The sequence below is a fragment of the Penaeus monodon genome, chromosome 39 (assembly GCF_015228065.2).
Source record: "Penaeus monodon isolate SGIC_2016 chromosome 39, NSTDA_Pmon_1, whole genome shotgun sequence".
Lineage (NCBI taxonomy): Eukaryota > Metazoa > Arthropoda > Malacostraca > Decapoda > Penaeidae > Penaeus > Penaeus monodon.
Genome location: NC_051424.1, coordinates 29275950 through 29290949, shown reverse-complemented (window position 1 = coordinate 29290949; position 15000 = coordinate 29275950). Strand labels below are relative to the sequence as shown.

The following is a 15000-nucleotide window of genomic DNA, read 5'->3' as shown; positions in this document are numbered from 1 at the left end:
ATATATATAAATGTTGTTGGACATCTTGAAAGGAGAAAATTAAAGTTATTGGTCATGTGATGAGAGTAAAGTATTGAGAAAGACTGCTGACAGGGATGGTGATAGGAACAGAGGAAGAGGCAACCAAAAAAAGACTGAGCGACACATCAAGATATTGCGGGCTGTCGATGGTACAAGTGAAGAAAAGCGTAAGATCGAGTTTAGTGCGAGGATGGTGGAGGGGTCCACGCTGCTCAAACATGAGCATACCGTATTGAGATATATATATAATATATAATTATATATTATATATATATATATAATATATATATTATAATATTAATATATATATAAATATATATATACATATAATATAAATAACATATAAATATATATATATATAATTATATATTAATATATATAATATTATATATATATATATATATATATATATATATCACTGAAATGTCCTCCAGTGTTTGTAAATCACAATGATGAAAATGACGCCAAAAGTGGCAAATCACACATCCATCTTTTCTTAACTATATTTCTAAATTAAAGCAAGGGCATCATTTCAGCTTTTTCAGTGTGTGTGTGTGTGTGTGTGTGTGTGTGTGTGTGTGTGTGTGTGTGGTGTGTGGTTGTGGTGTGTGTGTGGTGTGTGGTGTGTGTGTGTATGTATGTAGATGTATGTATGTATGTATGTATGTATGTATGTATGTGTATATATATGTATATGTATGTGTAAATGTAAATATAAATGTAAATATAAATGTAAATGTAAATGTAAATGCACATGCAAATGCAAATGTAAATGTAAATGCAAATGCAAATGCAAATGTAAATGTAAATGTAAACGTAAACGTAAATGTAAATGTATATGTTGAAAAGTATTGGTGCAAGGACACAGCCTTGCCACACTCCTGAGCTTACAGGGAAGAATCGCAACAGGCCCCCACCAAACTAGATGGCACTTTCCGTACCAGTACATAAGCTTGCTATAAATCCAATTATGTGTCAGAAGTACCCCAAGTCTCAGGATCTATAATAGTGAATTGCAATGCACAGAGTCAAATGCCTTCTTGAGTTCAGTGTAGCTGTGTGTGTGTGTGTGTGTGTGTGTGTGTGTGTGTGTGTGTGTGTGTGTGTGTGTGTGTGTGTGTGTGTGTGTGTGTGTGTGTGTGTGTGTGTGTGTGTGTGTGTGTGTGTGTGTGTGCATATGTGTGAGTGTGTGTGTAAATTTTCCTTACATATGTACACACACACACACACACACACACACACACACACACACACACACACACACACACACACACACACACACACACACACACACACACACACACACACACACACACACACATTTATATATATATAAATAAATAAATATATATATATATATACATATATATATATATACACATACATATATATATACACATACATATATATACACATCATATATATACACATACATATACAAATATATATATATATATATATATATATATATATATTATATATATATACATATATATATATATATATATATATATATATATATATATATATATATATATATATATATATATTAACGGAGTGACTACCTAAATCCAATCCCCATATTTTCATTCAAGATAACTACCCGAAATAGGCCTGCTCATGGCTATTTCCGCAATATCTCCATTTCTTTCTCTCATCTAACAGTAATCCACAGATTTTTAGCAACTATCATCTCGTAACTCCATGCATTCATTCAACATGACCGGAGAGCACGTGAAGTACGACTCTGCTCCAGGAAGTCAGATGCAATAATAACTTCAAGAGAAAACTGACATGAAAGCAACCAAGGACAAATCTCTATCATTTCTTTTTTTGTTGCGTGTTCTACGTTTTAGATAACTTTTAAATTCAATTAACAAGGACTATAAATATATATTCTCACCTCGTTCATTATATCGCTGGACTCTCCTTCCATTTTGCTATAATAGGAATGGGAATATTTGTGGATGAAAAGCAAGATGTGCAAATGGCTGCGGAAGGAGAGTGGACAACTAATTTGCCGATAAATATTTTTACAATTTATTATATTCACTTATCAAAATAGTTAGGTATCTATAAAATAAACTAATTCTATTTAGTATTTCTATGGTCAAAATAGAATACAAACCTTGTTTATAGGCTCTATTAATATTGTTATTTTATCGGCCGTAAAATTTACTTTTAGAATCAAAATTGTCAACATTGAGGAAAATTGTAAACACCGAAGTTCAAAATGTCAGAAGTTGGCTTTTTAGTATTTGCTGTCAGATTTTCTTTTCCTCTATATAAATTAATGAAAGTTTATCTCCTTGGATAACATAGTTAGTAGAGCAATTATATACAGTAATTTTAAAGATCTGAATGTCTGTCATATACTATTAGCTTATTCTGCTGAAGACTGTTTTGTTTGGCAGATGACTTTTCTTATCGAAATGTCATATATAAAGCTTGTATAATCTAGATTTGGTAAAGGTTTTCATTTTGGGTTGTCTGATGGTTGTGTATCAAATAACTTTGCTATATTTTGTATCTGAAGGATGTACATTGAGGATAAGTTTTTAATTTATTCACTCTATCGTTTGCATAATTTGGTAATTCTTTACAGTACAGACGTATTCACTAGAGATTAAGTCCCCAACTCCTCATCACAAAATTAATTAAATTAATTAAGCTGTGCCTGGTCATGCCATTTGGGCACTGCCCGAGGGGAGGGTTGATGGGGGCCTCTGCCCCCAACACACCCTGTGAAACATTACCTTCACCTCATTACACGTAGCAAGATAGAGCTGAAACTTGGGAACACCAAGTTGATTTTCCATAATATTTTTACTTGATTTGTGGCATTACCATTAGTGTAAGCTGATTTTTATTTGTAAAAGATCTGTTATGAATGTTTAATCAGAATGTGTGATTATTTGATTTTTTTTTGTGTATTAATAAAAAAAAAAATTCAGTTGTGTTTTTTCCCCTTGGATTATTTTTATTTGTTTCTTATTTCAGTATGTATCATTTCACTTGCTTTCTTATTTCTATCTCTAGCTCCAGATGATATCATCATGCGAGGTCAGGTAGTTTTGGACGAAGTGTCTGGTGATATCTGGCCAGATACTTTTAACTTGCAGTCTCTCAAGTCAGCAACAAAATTATCGTAAGTTTATTTTTCTTTGTATGAGCAGTTTCCCAATTTTCTCTTTATTATATGGTAAGGGATGGCAGGATTTCCACTTGTAATATACATTTCAGTTTTTTAATATTAACAAAGGAAGTATCAGTTATTGATTTTTATATCATGCATATAATGCTCGTCATTTTGAGAATCAAAATAACCTAATTGGACTCGCCACCCAGGGAATATTTTTGAAATTACTCATTACCAAAATCCTAATCTCAGAAGTTTCATTTTATGATAGGAATTTTAGATGTAAAAGAAGTAAAGAAATGACAAAGGTGAGTGTCTTACTGTAATTCAGAAAATATGATGTAAGAAAATTATTAGATTTTTCATCAGGTGTTGTTTTCATTTTCTTCAAAAAAAATTCAATGTTGCTAGACCCAGTTGAGATGTAATTGAAACAGATATATAACTTTTGAAGAATTTTAAAGAATTCTAAATGAAAAATTAAGAGCTATCATGTAATTTTTCTGCAAGTATGATAAATGCCCACCTTTATCTTTCATTAAAATATTAGAAGAAAGAGAAATTTAAGTGTCAAATTCCGAAATATTTAAAAATTCAGTTTGAAATTAATTATCCTCCTAATCTGCTGAACTAGAGATAAGATGTTCCCTTATTTTACAGATGTTTGTTAGAGGTTATTGGCACTGGGGGAATTCAGCCATCAGCCCTGAGCAGCAACTCTAAATTCCTGGCTGTTGTGACCCAAGGGGAGGATGGGTCAAACAGACTCTTCATTATTCATCTTGAAGAGAAAAGGTGACCATTTATTTTCTTATTCATTTATTTATCTAATCACATATTTGTTAATTTGTGTGTGTGTGTGTGTTGTTGTTGTTTTTTTCTCTCTCTCTCATTATATAATAAAACAAAGAATATGTTTTTGAATTTTTCTTCTTGAAAGTTTTTCCCCTTTTGTTTGCTTATGTGTTTTTCATTCATATCCTTTAAAAGTAACTCAGTGTCAGTGTAGGTATTTGTATTATAATTGTTATTGATTGTTATTACTAATTTATTATTATTGTTATTGATTTGATTTTTGTTGTTGTTGTTATTGTTTTTATTATTAATATTGTTATTAGATCTATTAGTTTTATTATTTGTTGTTGTTATTGTTATTGAATTTAAGATGCAGTTGAGTAAGATTTGACAGACAGGAATATAAAACATAAATGATTTTTTGGTGATACGTTTTCCTCTTTCTTTCTCTTTTAAGGCAGAACATATATCCAAATATTCATTTACATCTATATGTATATATTGAAGTGTGTGTGTTTATGTAAAATGGTTAATTTTAATTAAATTAATTGATTACATTTTGACTTTTTAATGTATATAATTTATAAGAGTATGAAAACCAGCAGTAGGAAACACAATTAAACATCACATCTTAATGTCATTTAATGGAAAAAAGATCATATCTGTACACATTTTTTTTCCATTCACACAGGTTTTACTTACTGAAGAGGATGGCAAAACCTTGTACTGCCTTGTTATTTCATCCATATATGGAAAACATGCTTTTTCTTGCTACTGCTGCAACTAAGATTTATAGAATTAATGCTGGTAAGTTGTTTATTTAGGGTTCATGATTTCCAAATATGTATTTTTGGTCATGTCATAAATATGTTGACTTTTTACACAGTTCTTTTCTTGAAGCATCTTTTTTTTTCTTTCTTTCTTTCTCCCCAACCCCATAAGTAGATCACTCCTCTATCTCTCCTCATTATTCTTCATTCACACACCTCTTTTACTTCCTCCCATCTCTCCCTCCTTCTCTCTTTTATCTACTTGTCTTCTCTCATCTTCTTCTTCCCTATTGATTCCCCACTTGCAAATTTGCAATATAATCCCATAATCTCTATCCCTCCCCCACCTCGTTCATTCTTCATCCCTCTCGCCTCCCACTTCTCCCCTTTTCCCCTTCTCCCTTTCTCTCTCTCTTACTCTTATTCCTTCACACAGATGATGGCAGTGTGGTGATCATGGAGGGACACACATCACCTGTAAAGGGAATTCATTCAGGCTCTCGGTCGCCACTTGTGCTAAGCTACAACACTGATGAGGTCTTCTTGTGGTCGTGGCCATCCCTCACCCTTACCAACAAGCTGCGGCTGGAAGACAGGGTGGCTGTGGTCTGGGTAGGGTACTGGGGTTACAAAGTTTTGAGACAGACAGACAAAAAAGGAAAGAGAGAGAGAGAGAGAGAAGTAAAGAAAGAAAGAAAGAAAGAAAAAGAAAGAGGGAGAGGGAGAGGGTGAGAGAGAGGGAGAGGGAGAAAGAGAGGGAGAGGGAGAAAGAGAGGGAGAGGCAGAAAGAGAGGGAGAGGCAGAAAGAGAGTCTGGTCTGGGTAGGGTACTGGGGTTACAAAGTTTTGAGACAGACAGACAAAAAAGGAAAGAGAGAGGGAGAGGGAGAAAGAGAGGGAGAGGGTGAAAGAGAGGGAGAGGGAGAAAGAGAGGGAGAGGCAGAAAGAGAGGGAGAGGAGAAAGAGAGGGAGAGGGAGAAAGAGGGAGAGGGAGAAAGAGAGGGAGAGGGAGAAAGAGAAAGAGAGAGAGAGAGAGAGAGAGAGAGAGAGAGAGAGAGAGAGAGAGAGGAGAGAGAGAGAGAGAGAGAGAGAGAGAGAGAGAGAGAGAGAGAGAAAGAGAGGGAGGGAGAGAGAGAGAGAGAGAGGAGGAAGAGAGAGAGGGGGAGAGATAGAGAGAGAGAGAGGGGGGGAGAGAGAGAGAAAGAGTTTAAAGATTAAATAAAGGTTTGGGATTGGGAAATCCAGTAGCGAAAAGGAGAGACAGAGAGAGGAGGAGAGACTGTACTGAATGGATAGGAGAGAGGAGGAAGAGAGAGAGAGAGAAGAGAGAGAGAGAGAGAGAGAGGGGGAGAGGAGAGAGAGAGAGAGAGAGAGAGAGAAGAGAGAGAGGGAGAGGGAGGGAGAGAGAGAGAGAGAGAGAGAGAGAGAGAGAGAGGGAGGGAGAGAGAGAGAGAGGGAGGAAGAGAGAGAGGGGGGGAGGGAGAGAGAGAGAGAGAGAGGTAGGGGGAGAGGTAGAGAGAGAGAGAGTGGGGGGAGAGAGAAAATGAGTTTAAAGTTTAAATTTTAAAGTTTGGCTTTGATTCCATTTGTTACAATGGATATTCTTGGTGTGACATACTGTCTACTTTGATTTTGCTCACGTGTGTCAGCTGGTGCTGACTCGGCTAAACCGAGTCCTTATCCGCAGTGGTGCCCAGCCACAGCAGTAATCTCCAGGCGACAGTGGCAGGCGACAGTTTCTCCCTCTCCCTTCTTAGAGAGAGGGCTAAGAAGAGAGAGAGGGAGAGAGAGGGCAAAGAAGAGAGAGAAAGAGAGAGAGAGAGGGCAAAGAAGAGAGAGAGGGAGAGAGAGGGCGAAGAAGAGAGAGAGAGAGAGAGAGAGAGAGAGAGAGAGAGAGAGAGAGAGAGGGGCAAAGAAGAGAGAGAGATAGAGAGACGGCAAAGAAGAGAGAGAGACACTAGACGAAACAGAGGACAGAGACAGAGCAAAAGATAGGGAGAGCATATATTTACTTATGTATGCATATGTTTATTTGTGTATGCATTTATTTTGGGTTAGGCTTGTAAAAACAGTTCTGCCAAATACTAGAGTGTTTCAGAATTAGTCTGATTCATAATACCAGTGATTTAGTATGTTCAGTGTGATGCTACATTTTTCTCATTAACCTAATTTATGTGAATAGCAAGTAGAATACTCAATATTGATAACATATAATGGAAAAGAAAGAAACCTGAGAGAAAAAAGAACATTATCATCCATATATTCTATTTCCCATGTAGGCAGGACATGTTTGGCAGCGGGATGAGCTGGTCGTGTGCTTTATTAATGGCAGCTTGCTTCTCTGGCCTAGCCAAGACCTCTCTACACAGAGAACCATAGAACCTCCAAGTGGACTCGAATTTGATTTTACTGCCTTTGCGCTCTCAAGGTGAGGGACTGCCTTTTGGCTGAGTGAAGATGGTGGTATTAGTGTTTGTTTTATGTTGTCTTTAATTTTTGTTTTCTTGTTACAAGTTTTATGTACACATGATTTTTTGCAGAGTTACTTCTTTCCTTTTTTCCTTCCATATCTTCTTTTTCAATCTTTTATTTTCCATTTCTTGTGTGTCATTAAAAATTTTCCTGAGTTGCCAACTGCAGTTGTAAGGTAATTTTAGACCACTGATTCAGTCAATGATGAGATGCATTGTTATGTTACTATTTCAGGGTGTAATTGTTAGATCATTGCTATGTGCAACTGTTAGATCCTACATTATAACTGAGCAGATTATTGATCACAATAACAGTTAAATCATTACCAAGTGCAATCATTTGTTCACATTTATCTAATAAGCATATTTTGGCATCTTAGAATCTATTGCAAAATTGGATCACTCTTAGCATTTTATATAAATTCAACATAAACTGAACTTGTAGCTGTTTGCATAATGTCACATATTATGAAATGCTTCTTTGGTAGATTGAACATTAGTTGATATGGACAGGCTTTCAGACAGTAATGCAATATTATATTACTTATGTGACCATTTTACACAGGGTTTATAATTAAGGTATGAGATGTGTACGACTTGTGTATTTTATAACTGTTTCAGTAGACAACCTTTTTTACATGTCATAGAGTGTCTACAACATAAAATCACAGAGATTATTAAAAAATATATAAATCAAACAATTTATTTCATACACTTCATAGTGGCCATTTTATTAGTACCTATATTTTGTGAGATTGCACATGCTTTTAATGACAAAAACAAAATATATATATATATATATATATATATATATATATATATATATATATATATATATATATATATATATATATATATATATATATATATATATTAAAATTTGTTTTTAGGAAGAGTAATATAGTAGTTTCAGAATCAACACTATATTTCTCTTACTGAAATGAGGAATGATTCATAACCTTTTTTTCACAGCCCTTGTAAATTAGTTGGAGTCTAATGTACAGTTTTTATCGAACACACATTTGTATTACCTTCACATCAACACAAAGGTTATACCTGTTAGCTTATGTCTTCTTGTAATGATAGTGTACATAGCATATACTAAGGAGAGCACATTACTTTCTGCTTACAGTAGTGTAATGAGTATAAGCTGTAGAGTTAAGAAAACCGTGTGTTTGATTAATTTATGAAACTGTTTGTCCCATCACTTTTAGACATAAGCAAAATTCCTACAACTTCTGTATATGTCTTTCCCCACAGTCATTCATTAATACCTCTATGTCAAGGTTTGTAAGGCCTCTTTTTTAGAGATTTAAGTTTCTTTCCTAATATATTAATTTATTGGCACCAGGTACATGCACTATTCACTGTGATTTTGATGATAATAGAAAAATGAATAAATAAATAAAATGATAATAAATATATATATATATATATATATATATATATATATATATATATATATATATATATATATATATATATATTTATTTATTTATTTATTTATTTATTTATTTATCTATTTATTTATTTATTTAGATAGCTTCAGAAGTGCTTAGTCACAAAGGATTCATTTATCAGGTATGCCTGACTTGACCCATTTTCTTGGATTTTCATGAAAGATTTTTTTTTTTTTTTTTAAATTATTGTTATTAATGCCATTATAATTATTGTTATTATTTTTACAATGTTAATGATAATGAAAAAAAAAATAAAAATTAAGGAATGGGGCAGAAATGGCGTCAAGTAGGACTAGTATTTGACGCTGTGGCAAATAAGGGCTGGTAGAGCTATATGTGTATAAACTGAGCTGATTAACATAATCATAGTGAATATTACATGTACATATGGACTCCTGGCATCAACTGGTTACTATCTCCATGTTGAATTAAGAATGTCCCATACCTCTGCCGTATATATAGTTCATTGGTTTTGTTCTGTGTTTACCTCTTCTAAATACTTCCTGTCTGTAGGTAGATGTCTCTTTGATTCATTATTGTACCATTTGAATCTTGATCTTTATCATCATTTGGGCTAGATCTAGACTTAGTTCTTATGTACCCCTCATCTCCACAGACATGGAAAGATGAACTCCAATACTAATTATTTTAGGAAGGGTTTCCTATTGTACATATGTGTAGCTGAGGTGACTTGAACTAGAGCTAAGACTGTATACTAGATTTTTCCTTTGTATTCATTATAAATGCATGATTTTGTACTTGTGAAACTCATTTTGTCTTCTCAGTCTTTTGTTTTGAATACCTGGCTGTAGAAAGGGGACAGCTTTTGCCTAGTCTTCAAGATTCTTAGTCACAATGTACTTTTTATGTATTCATGTACTGTATATATTTTATTTATCAATAGTGTTTTCAGGACCTTGAACTAAAACTATGTATCAGTAGCAGTAATAGAATAGATAATAATAATTATATTTTCATGCAGTTGTGAAAGATTTTAAAACCTTAAATACATCATTGTATATATATTTCTGCTTTAACTGACAACATTTATGTAAGCATATCCATGACCCATTGCCACAGTGCAATCAGAATGTATTTGTCACACTTGATGTGAAAAAGGAAATGCTTGTATAAGTGAGGCTTTTGGTTTACCCTGTGTATAACTATTCTGTGTAAACAGTGGAAGATACAGTTATCTGTTTAATTTTAATTTTGCACTCAAAAACAGGCAAACACACATTCTTCACTGACCATCTTTTTATTGCACACACAGTGGGGGGGAGTGGATCGTTGGAGGGGGGAAAAGCCACCTGATGGTGACCTACTCCCTAGTGGGCCGCCGAGTCTCGCAGGTTGTCCAGCTGCCCTCCTCATGCAACAGCGTCTACCAGGCCAGCTTCCTGCCGCCAGTGCATCCCAGGTTTTGTCAAGTGAGGTGCCATTTAGTTTGCCTATAACTCAGTATGGGTGTGAGTGTGGGTATTTCATGGTGATTATACATTTGAATTACCATAACAAAAGTATTCAGCTAACCAGGAAAAAAGAAGTATTATATTTTTTTTACTCTTATTATTGCAGGTGTTGGCTATTTTAAACACAACAGGAGTACTTAACATCATTGATTTCACAAGCATGACAAAGCTCAAGACAGTTCGATCTCAGAGGTTCAATATTGGTAAGTGGACATTGGTGTATTACCTTATATTGAGACTGATTATCCTATAATTGTGAATTACTGGATATTGGAAATTTGGATTTCAAATTCATTTATGTAAATTGTCTTTATAGTATACAAGAAAGTCATTTATGCCATCCACACAGGAATTTATTGACTATCTTAAACTATAAAATCTTAATATTGTCATGGTACACACACACACACATGTACGCACATGCACACACACACATGTACGCACATGCACACACACACATGTACGCACATGCACACACACACACACACACACACACACACACACACACACACACACACACACACACACACACACACACACACACACACACACACACACACACAGCTACACTGACCTCAAGAAGGCATTTGACTTGGTGCATTGCAATTCACTATTATAGATCCTGAGACTTGGGGTACTTCTGACACATAATTGGATTTATAGTAAGCTTATGTACTGGTACGGAGAGTGCCATCTAGTTTGGTGGGGGCCTGTTGCGATTCTTCCCTGTAAGCTCAGGAGTGTGGCAAGGCTGTGTCCTTGCACCAATACTTTTCAACATTTGCATGGAATGGATAATGGGCAGGGCTACTATCCAAAGCCCCTGTGGAGCAACACTGAGCAGTATCAAGGTCATGGACCTTGACTTTGCTGACGATGTTGCTATCCTATCTGAGTCTTTGTAATTTATGGTTGCAGTTCATGATGCATTCAGCATTGAGGCAAGATCAAGAGGTCTCCTGGACCAAGACCTAGATCAAGATTTTAGGGGCCTGTTAGGAAAACTTATTTAGTTGATGCATGCTTGCTGAGAGAATGTTGAAGTCACAGAGAGATTTACATACCTTAGCAGCGCAGTCCATGCCTCTGGGCTGTCAGACCAGGAAATCAGTAAACAGATTAGTCTGGCAGCAGTAGCTATGAACTCTGTCAACAGGAGTATTTGGATGTGCTGGTAACAGTGCAGAACCAAGCTACATGTCTTCAAGACCTTGATACTATCAGTTTTGCTTTATGAAAGTGAAAAGTGGATGCTATCAAGGGCCTCACACAGTGAGCCTGGCATAGGACCTATTACTTGCATAATCTGGAACTGCCAACTCAGGCTATACCATGACCTTGCCTATCAGGTTGTCTCTTCATGAGATAATCCTGGATGGAGGAGGCTCTAGGAAGATTGACTGGACCTGTTTTGAGGAGCTAGCAATGGGCTCTGAGAGCTTGCCTGGCAGCTCACCATGAGTGACCCCCATGACTGGAAGTGAAAGATTGATGCAGCAATACATTTCTGTCGGCATTAGCTCCATTGATTGCCCCTTAGAAAATATTGATAATGAAAATAAAAAGGAATAAAAAAATCCCTCTCTTCCTACAAGATTCAGTCAGCGTGAGTGAAGACGGTAACTTCTTGGCAGTGTCGTATGCAAACAGCATCACAAAGATGTACCCAGTCAGTGCCCTCTTTCCCGATGACCCTAAGAATGCTGAACTCCGCAACATTAAGAAGAGGGACATTGAATTCAAGATCATCGAAAAGATGGAAGTGCCTGAGAGGAAGGAGGAAGAGGGAGAGAAAGATAAGAAGAAACAGGAAAAACACAAGGAGCTAAAGGTTTTGTTCAAAATTTTTTTTTTTCTTTTTTTCTTCTTTTTGTTTTCTCAGTTTGATTATTTAAATTTACCCATTTCCATTTTTTCTTTTCTGTGTTTTTTTCTTTTTTTTCTTTTTTTCTACTTTCTTGATTCATGGTATATGTATATATTTTGTAGCTGCTTTATACCTGGACCTTAAAATTCAGAAATACCCTACACCCTATAATATGCCCAAAACTCCTTTCAATCTGTTTGAACCACCACAGGAACTACTAGACAGGAACAAATGGTATCCTATCCTTGTGGAATTCAAATCATACCCTGAAAAGTACCGAAGCTTAATCTGGGTGTCCATGCTAGAGTTACCACGCAACTACCTTGTGTTCAGCACACTGCTCGACAAGGGGATGCACTCGGCCTTCGAAGGGTTAAAGGAGGTGCTCAAGCTCTCAGACGGATCGTTACTGAAGACTCTTCAGGGGTGACTAAAGAATACTTTCAGTTTTTCTCACAAGCTTAACTTTGTCATTTTGATATCTGATTTTTTTTTCTTCTTCTACTTCTTTCCTCTTTGTCCTCCATCCTCTTTCCATGCTTCTGTCTTTCTTTCTCTCTCAGTATCTGTATCTCAGACTGAGTTTTAGATTGCTTCTCTTGATTGGCAAATAAAGTAGTGATAAATAATCTCTAAACAACTAAAGGAAGAACATGCCAGAACCCTTTTGATTTGATTATATTTTCCTGTTCTTCATCTCGTTATCCAAATATTTTTAAAAATAATAATAATAAAATAAAAACTTATTTTTTAGAAATGAGAAAAGAAAAATGAATGACCGTAAAGAATCTTTCCCAACAGCACACTCTCCTGCTTGGCTCACTGGGCTCCTTTCCTGTCAAGCGTAGAGTACTTGCCGGAGCTCATCTTCCCCTTCGTCAAGTTCTTCCATAGCAACCGGCTGCTGTGTTTTGAGGTTTCTGTGACATTCATCTGTAAGTTTGTGTGTGTTTGGGATTGCATTTTTGTTGGGTTTGTTGTTAATGGTGTTTGTTGTCATGGTTCTTGTTTCTACCATTGTCATACCCATTACTATACTGGCTATCAACACTGAGCATTGCATTATTATAAAAAAAATTTGTTATATATATATAATGATTCTCACTATTTTTCATGGTGTGATGAAGAAAAGTTATAAATTGTAAACATAAAGAAGTGTTGCTTCCTTCTACAAACCAAGCCATAAAAGAACCTGATTTCCTCTCGTTGTGCAGTGAACTGGTGTCGCTTATGGTTTGAATTCTGGCCTAAACCATCTGTCACTGTCTTGACTGTGATTGAACGACTGATCTGCGAGAAAGACCCAGTCTTACTTGCACACTTAATGAAACTCCAAGTCACAGCTGAAGATTATGCCTGGTCATTACTTACAAATGCCTTCTCTAGGGTATGTTTTTTTTTTTCTTTCTTTCTCTCTCTCTGAATTTTTTGTATATTTCCTAATGCATACAATAAAAAAAAACTGTCATACCTTATCCATTTTCTTCTAGCTATAACAAATTTAATCCCTCCAAAATCTAACCCAAAAATAGGTTCTTTCCAATGAAGACTGGTTAGTAGTTTGGGACCACATCCTCTCCAACCCGCCTTCATTCCTGCCCTGTGTCGCAGCTGCATTTACAATCAAATCCCGCCACACTCTACTGACCTGTGAGGATGCCCAGGATGTGAAGGTATGCCATATGCTAAGGGGTACTTACATTAATATTGTTATATAATCTAATGATTATGAAATATAATATATTATTTGATTATTTCTATTCAGGTTTATGGAAGATAACAGCATATTATTATTAGCTTCTTCACTTACATCCTTTCACAGACCTATTACAGCCAAGAAGCCTGGATTTCAGTCAAGCACATCATTGACAAAGCGTACTTCATATACCAGAACTGTAGTGCTGAGACCCTTCCCAAGGAACTCTTTGGAGAACTCAAGCCAATGCCCAAAGGAGGCTTGCCCATCTTCAACATTGGGCCAAGGGATGCTCGCGAAGAAGAGGTTAGGAAATTAATCAATTGATGCCAGCATGGCATGACATCATGTTCACAATTATTATCATTGTTATTATTATTATTATTATATCATATCATCAGTACTTTTTCATAATGATAATTATTATATGATAGTTATAATGATTACTATTACTATTATGGTGTGTGCTTTTTCAGGCTTAGATTAGATTACATTCAATAAATTGAGCTAGCCTAGGTGTAAATATATAAGATTACATATGGTTAGACTACATCTAAGTTTGAGTATATATAGCTTGGCATTGGTTTAAATCAAGATAGATTTGATTACTATTAATTATAAGTTAGGCTAGACTTGGCTTAGCTTATGTTTGATTAGGATTTGGTCAGATTAGAAAAGATTATATTCAATTAAATAAACCTAGGGTAGATTAATTTGGTTAGATTAGGTTAAGGGTAGATTAATTTTGGCTAGGCTGGGTAGAAACTGGGTTAAGATTAGATTTAGTTATGTTTGAACAAGTGTGATTTGGATAGAATAGAGATGAGTTGAGAATGGATGAGACCGGGTTAGAAAAGGCCAGATTAATTTAGAGTAGGGGAGATTAGGTTAGAATGGACAAGTAAAGTAGATTAAAGTAATGAGATTAGGTTAAAATAGGTGAGATTGGGTTAGAGTAAGTGTTTAATAGGTTGATTGGATAGAACAGTCTTGATTAGAGTAGAATAGATAAGACTAGCCTAGAATATATAAAATTAAATTGGAATAGATGAGATTAGGTTAGAATTGAGGAATTTAGATGGATAAAGTCTAGGCCAGATATAGGTGAGGCCATGTCATGTTAGAATTAAGGTAATCCTGGCCAGGTTATATCTGAGGTAGGCCAGGCTAGGTTAGGGTTGAGGTAGGCCAGGTTAGGTTAGGGTTGAGGTAGGCCAGGTTAGGTTAGGGTTGAGGTAGGCCAAGGTAGGTTATATTTGAGATAGGCCAGGCTAGGTTATATTTGAGGTAGGCCTGGCCAGGTTAGAACT

The 15000-nt window shown here is 35.5% G+C and overlaps 2 protein-coding genes across 7 annotated transcripts in view; one reads left to right on the top strand and one right to left on the bottom strand.

The window, feature by feature from the left end:
• Positions 1–2026, bottom strand: part of LOC119597677 — a 12942-nt gene extending 10916 nt beyond the window's left edge. For 3 of the 5 annotated variants that reach the window (XM_037947277.1, XM_037947280.1, XM_037947278.1), the window contains exon 1: positions 1925–2021. In XM_037947277.1, coding sequence (XP_037803205.1) covers positions 1925–1957 — 33 coding nt within the window. In that variant the 5' untranslated portion in view covers positions 1958–2021. Of the gene's footprint in view, positions 1–1924 lie in introns of all 5 variants that reach the window. The other 2 variants (XM_037947279.1, XM_037947281.1) reach the window with 1 other exon arrangement.
• A 175-nt stretch (positions 2027–2201) lies between these two features.
• Positions 2202–15000, top strand: part of LOC119597696 (TBC1 domain family member 31-like) — a 14047-nt gene continuing 1248 nt past the window's right edge. Inside the window, exons 1-14 of one of the 2 annotated variants that reach the window (XM_037947301.1) lie at positions 2202–2256; positions 3061–3169; positions 3821–3955; positions 4647–4762; positions 5162–5337; positions 7004–7152; positions 9929–10085; positions 10234–10330; positions 11723–11958; positions 12206–12420; positions 12796–12929; positions 13209–13381; positions 13527–13667; positions 13817–13996. In XM_037947301.1, the coding sequence (XP_037803229.1) occupies positions 3078–3169; positions 3821–3955; positions 4647–4762; positions 5162–5337; positions 7004–7152; positions 9929–10085; positions 10234–10330; positions 11723–11958; positions 12206–12420; positions 12796–12929; positions 13209–13381; positions 13527–13667; positions 13817–13996 (2001 nt within the window). In that variant the 5' untranslated portion in view covers positions 2202–2256; positions 3061–3077. Of the gene's footprint in view, positions 2343–3060; positions 3170–3820; positions 3956–4646; positions 4763–5161; positions 5338–7003; positions 7153–9928; positions 10086–10233; positions 10331–11722; positions 11959–12205; positions 12421–12795; positions 12930–13208; positions 13382–13526; positions 13668–13816; positions 13997–15000 lie in introns of both variants that reach the window. The other variant, XM_037947302.1, reaches the window with a different exon arrangement.